The 3,853-nt window shown below is 49.4% G+C and overlaps 1 protein-coding gene across 10 annotated transcripts; it reads left to right on the forward strand.

Annotated features, from left to right (window-relative positions):
• Window positions 1–2,293: 2,293 nt before the first annotated feature.
• On the forward strand, window positions 2,294–3,487 carry LOC126998284 (uncharacterized). 10 transcript variants are annotated; one of them, XM_050859757.1, is made up of 3 exons: window positions 2,294–2,827; window positions 2,870–3,037; window positions 3,080–3,487. In XM_050859757.1, exons 1-3 carry the CDS (start codon window positions 2,332–2,334, stop codon window positions 3,454–3,456), a joined length of 1,041 nt encoding a protein of 346 aa, XP_050715714.1. In that variant the 5' UTR covers window positions 2,294–2,331; the 3' UTR covers window positions 3,457–3,487. The 10 variants fall into 10 exon arrangements, with proteins under 10 accessions (XP_050715714.1, XP_050715717.1, XP_050715716.1 ...); XM_050859760.1 differs by having other exon boundaries at window positions 2,912–3,079; window positions 3,122–3,487; XM_050859759.1 differs by having other exon boundaries at window positions 2,912–2,995; window positions 3,038–3,487.
• Window positions 3,488–3,853: the final 366 nt, after the last annotated feature.

Here is a 3,853-nt window from a genome sequence, read left to right on the forward strand (position 1 = left end):
TTTCTCTCTCCTCCTCCCTCTCGCTTTATTTCCCTAGTTCCCTTTCTTTCCTTCCTTCCTTCCTTCCTTCCTTATCCCTTCTCCTTTCCTCTCCCTTCCCTTCATCCTTCCTCTCCCCTTCTTTTTCTCTCTCCTCCTCCATCTCGCTTTATTTTCCTAGTTTCCTTTCCTTTCCTTCCTTCCTTCCTTCCTTATCCCTTCTCCTCTCCTCTCCCTTCCTTCCTTCCTTCCTTCCTTCCTATTTTCATCTTCCTTTATTACTTCTTAACTTTCTTTCTCGCTTTATTTTCCTAGTTTCCTTTCTTTTCTTTCCTTCCTTCCTTCCTTATCCCTTCTCCTTTCCTCTCCCTTCCTTTCTTCCTTCCTTCCTTCCTATCTTCATCTCTTCCTTTACCACTTCTTAACTTCCTCTCTCTCTCCTTTCCTCTCCCGCCCTCTCCCTCTCTCGCTCCTACAAACAGGTTTAAGGGGTCAGCAATCCTTTAAAGTAGGTGTTTTGAGGTCCTGAATCGTTCTTCTTCAGGGGATGGATGTGTGTGGCGAGCCGGTTTCGATCCCCTTCCCGCGGCCTCTTGATCCCTTCAAAAAGAGGATCAAGGTCGACCAAAGAAAGAGGAGGAAAGAATCTAAGGCTGGCTGGCTCACAAACGGTACCTGCTCGAATCTTCTCTTTTTTATTTATTTTTTTATTTTTTTATTTGTGGTTTTATGATTTTTTTTTTGTTTTTTTCGGGTTTTTATTCGATTTTTTTTTTAGGGAGAGAAATATTGGTTTGGATTTGTCGTTGATGTTTTTTTTTCTTTCTGTTATTCTTTTTCTTCTCGTCTTCTTCCACGTTTTCATCCTCCTTTTCCTTCTTCCTTTCCTCCTTTTCCTCTTTGTCTTTCTCTTCTTCCTTTCCTCTTTTCTTCCTCCTTTTTCTTCCTTTTCCCAGTTCTTGTCTCTTCCTCCTTCTCTCTTTTTTTTTCATTTCTCTCTCTCTCTCTCTCTCTCTCTCTCTCTCTCTCTCTCTCTCTCTCTCTCTCTCTCTCTCTCTCTCTCTCTCTCTCTCTCTCTCTCTCTCTCTCTCTCTCTCTCTCTCTCTTTTCCTATTCTCTCTCGTACTCTTTCTCTTCCTCTTCCTCTTTTTCTTTCCCTTCTCCTCCATATCGTTTTCCTCCTCCTCCTCCTCCTCTTCCTCCTCCTCCTCCTCCTCTTAGAAACAAATCAGAACAACCACTTTTTTTCGCCCATAGAAGATGAATCGAGTTCTTTTTCATAACATTCTTCAATCTCTTCTTTCTTTTACTCTCTAACTCTTTGAACTGGTTTTAATTTCTCCTCCTTTACAAAGACGAAGAAAAAATGACACCTGAAGAGATAGTATTGGTGGTGTTGGTGTTGGTGGTGATGGTGGTGGTGACTCGGATTCATGTTTGTGTGTGAGGAGGAGGAGGAGGAGGAGGAGGAGGAGTTGGAGGAGGAGGAAGAGGTTGAAAAATTAGTTTGTGGACAGTCAGAGGAAAGTTGCGTGACTGGCTACTAGAGGAAGAGGAGTAGGAGTAGGAGGAGGTGGAGGAGGACGAGGAGGAGGAAGAGGAGGAGGAAACATGGAAAGACAGGCAACAGAAAGCCTATGGGCTCATCACGAGGTTGCCTGCTGTAGCGCCGTGATTTGCCTGACAGTCAATTCAAGGCCATTCGGTGCGTGTTTTCAGTTTCCTCCTGTCGCCACGAAGTAACGGTCGATGCGACTTCTGAAGGAGTTGATGGGTTCCGCACTTACTACTGCAGCAGAGAGGTTGCTCCAATGGCGTATGACTCGGTCAGAGAATAAACTCCTACCAATGTCTGTATAGCATAGTTCTGTTTGAATGACAGACCTTTGTTTCTGGTTCTCGAGTGTGTCTGTAGTTCAAAGGAGGGAAGGAGGATGAGGATGAGGAGGAGGAGGCGTTAAGAGGTAGTCCAGTCCAGCTGTTGTTGTTGATCGGCCACAGTGGTGGTAACCAAGCAGCTCCTTCACGCCTCGCCGGCTCCCTGCACCTTACTTTTCCTTTCCTCCTTCCGTGCTCACTAGGGTTTCCGTACTTCCTCCTTGACCTCCTTCATATATTTCTTTCTTCCACTGACGGACTGACAGACTTTCCTCCATTACCGCCTTTCCCACACTCCCCCATAACAGCTTCCTCCCAACGCATCCCCTCCCCTCTCTACAGTACACTCCCCGCGGGCTGCCCCCCTTTCCCCAACACCACATTATACACCCTGCCCTCTCTTTCTTCTGTTTCCTCTTTTCTCACCTTTTTTCCTCTCTGCTCTGATATTTTTATATTCACGGATATAAAACAATGGGTCACAAAGTATCCCGAGAGAAAGTGAACGTGGTAGTTAGCCTGCGGGAAAGCCTGTGCAGGCTGGACACCCTCAAGGTGTCCTACAGGGGCCGGGGATGCCTCAAGAGGCGACGGGAGATCGCCTGCTTTACCTTCCCCGTGACCGGCTGGTGGTGCGCCGAGGGGATAGCGGCGTGTGAGGCCGAGGGCGGCCTGCGCGTGCCCTTGGCCGCGCTCAAGCAAAAGGACGGCAGTAGGACCGTCCAGCTGCGATGCACCTCCGGCAGGAAGACCCTGCTGAAGGGATCGATGAGTCTGGAAAGGTTCCTCGATAACATCGAGTTCCTGCACTTTTCGTTATTCTGTGACAGCCAAGACCCAAGCGTGGCGTACACCAGCATGAGGTGCAACGGGCGCCGCTGCGATGAGGCTGCGCGGCCCCCAGTGTGTCACCAGGAAAAGGGCGTGAAAGAGGCCAGTAACCCCGCCCAAGCCTCAACTACCCAGGCAGGTGATGGAAGCGCCATCACCCAAGACTCAACTACTCAGGCAGGTAATGGAAGCGCCATCACCAAAGTCTCCACTACTGAGACAGGTGATGAAAGCGCCATCACCCAAGCCTCAACTACTCAGGCAGCTGATGCTGGAGTTATCACCAAAGTCTCCACTACTGAGACAGGTGATGGAAGCATCATCACCAAAGTCTCCACTACTGAGACAGGTGATGGAAGCGCCATCACCAAAGTCTCCACTACTGAGACAGGTGATGGAAGCATCATCACCAAAGTCTCCACTACTGAGACAGGTGATGGAAGCGCCATCACCAAAGTCTCCACTACTGAGACAGGTGATGCTGGAGTCATCACCAAAGCCTCAACGAACTGTGAGACCAATGTTGTGAGTCCACCCCGCGGCACGACCAAGAACTCCACCAGCAAGACTCTCCGCCGCCGGAAGACCAAGAAGCCCAAATGTCGCCCCCGAGGTACAGACACCGTGACTCCCGAAGGACACAGCGCGCCTTACACATGGACGGACGCATTTATGGACGGCACGGCGATCTGTAGCGTGGTCCTGTCCTGCGTCCTGTTGTACTGGACTGACTGGGGACGCGCCGCCACGCCCACCTGGAGGCCCTGATGAGAACGGACCATTATCTCTTATCTCTTTCTCTAACCCTATCTCCCTTACTACTCTTGTGTGCATTCTGTATCTTGTCGCAATTTGTCTCTCTCAAGAAAAGTCATCAGACGTGTATGTGTGTGTGTGTGTGTGCGTGTGTTTTGACAATCGGACAGCTGTAATTCTCACCAGTATTGCGTATCGGGTTCTCTCCATCTCTCCATTTCTTTCCTCCTTTGTCTTATCCTCTCCCCTCCTTCACATCCCTCCCTCTCCCTCTCGCCCACTCCTCCTCCTTCATACCAGCCTTACTTCTCCTGTTAAGCTTTCCTTCGCTCCTCCCTTTCCCTCCATTCTATATATCTCCATTCTTTTCCTTCTTCTCTCCTCCTCCTCCTTCTTCTCTCCCACTCTC

Source organism: Eriocheir sinensis, chromosome 13 (assembly GCF_024679095.1).
Source record: "Eriocheir sinensis breed Jianghai 21 chromosome 13, ASM2467909v1, whole genome shotgun sequence".
Lineage (NCBI taxonomy): Eukaryota > Metazoa > Arthropoda > Malacostraca > Decapoda > Varunidae > Eriocheir > Eriocheir sinensis.

Excerpts from the sequence above, each read along its gene's own strand:
- LOC126998284 (XM_050859755.1), top strand. The coding sequence starts at position 2,332 with ATGGGTCACAAAGTATCCCGAGAGAAAGTGAACGTGGTAGTTAGCCTG. Across the intron at positions 2,996-3,037 it reads AGTCTCCACTACTGAGACAG|GTGATGGAAGCGCCATCACC; the intron begins GTGATGGAAGCA and ends CTACTGAGACAG.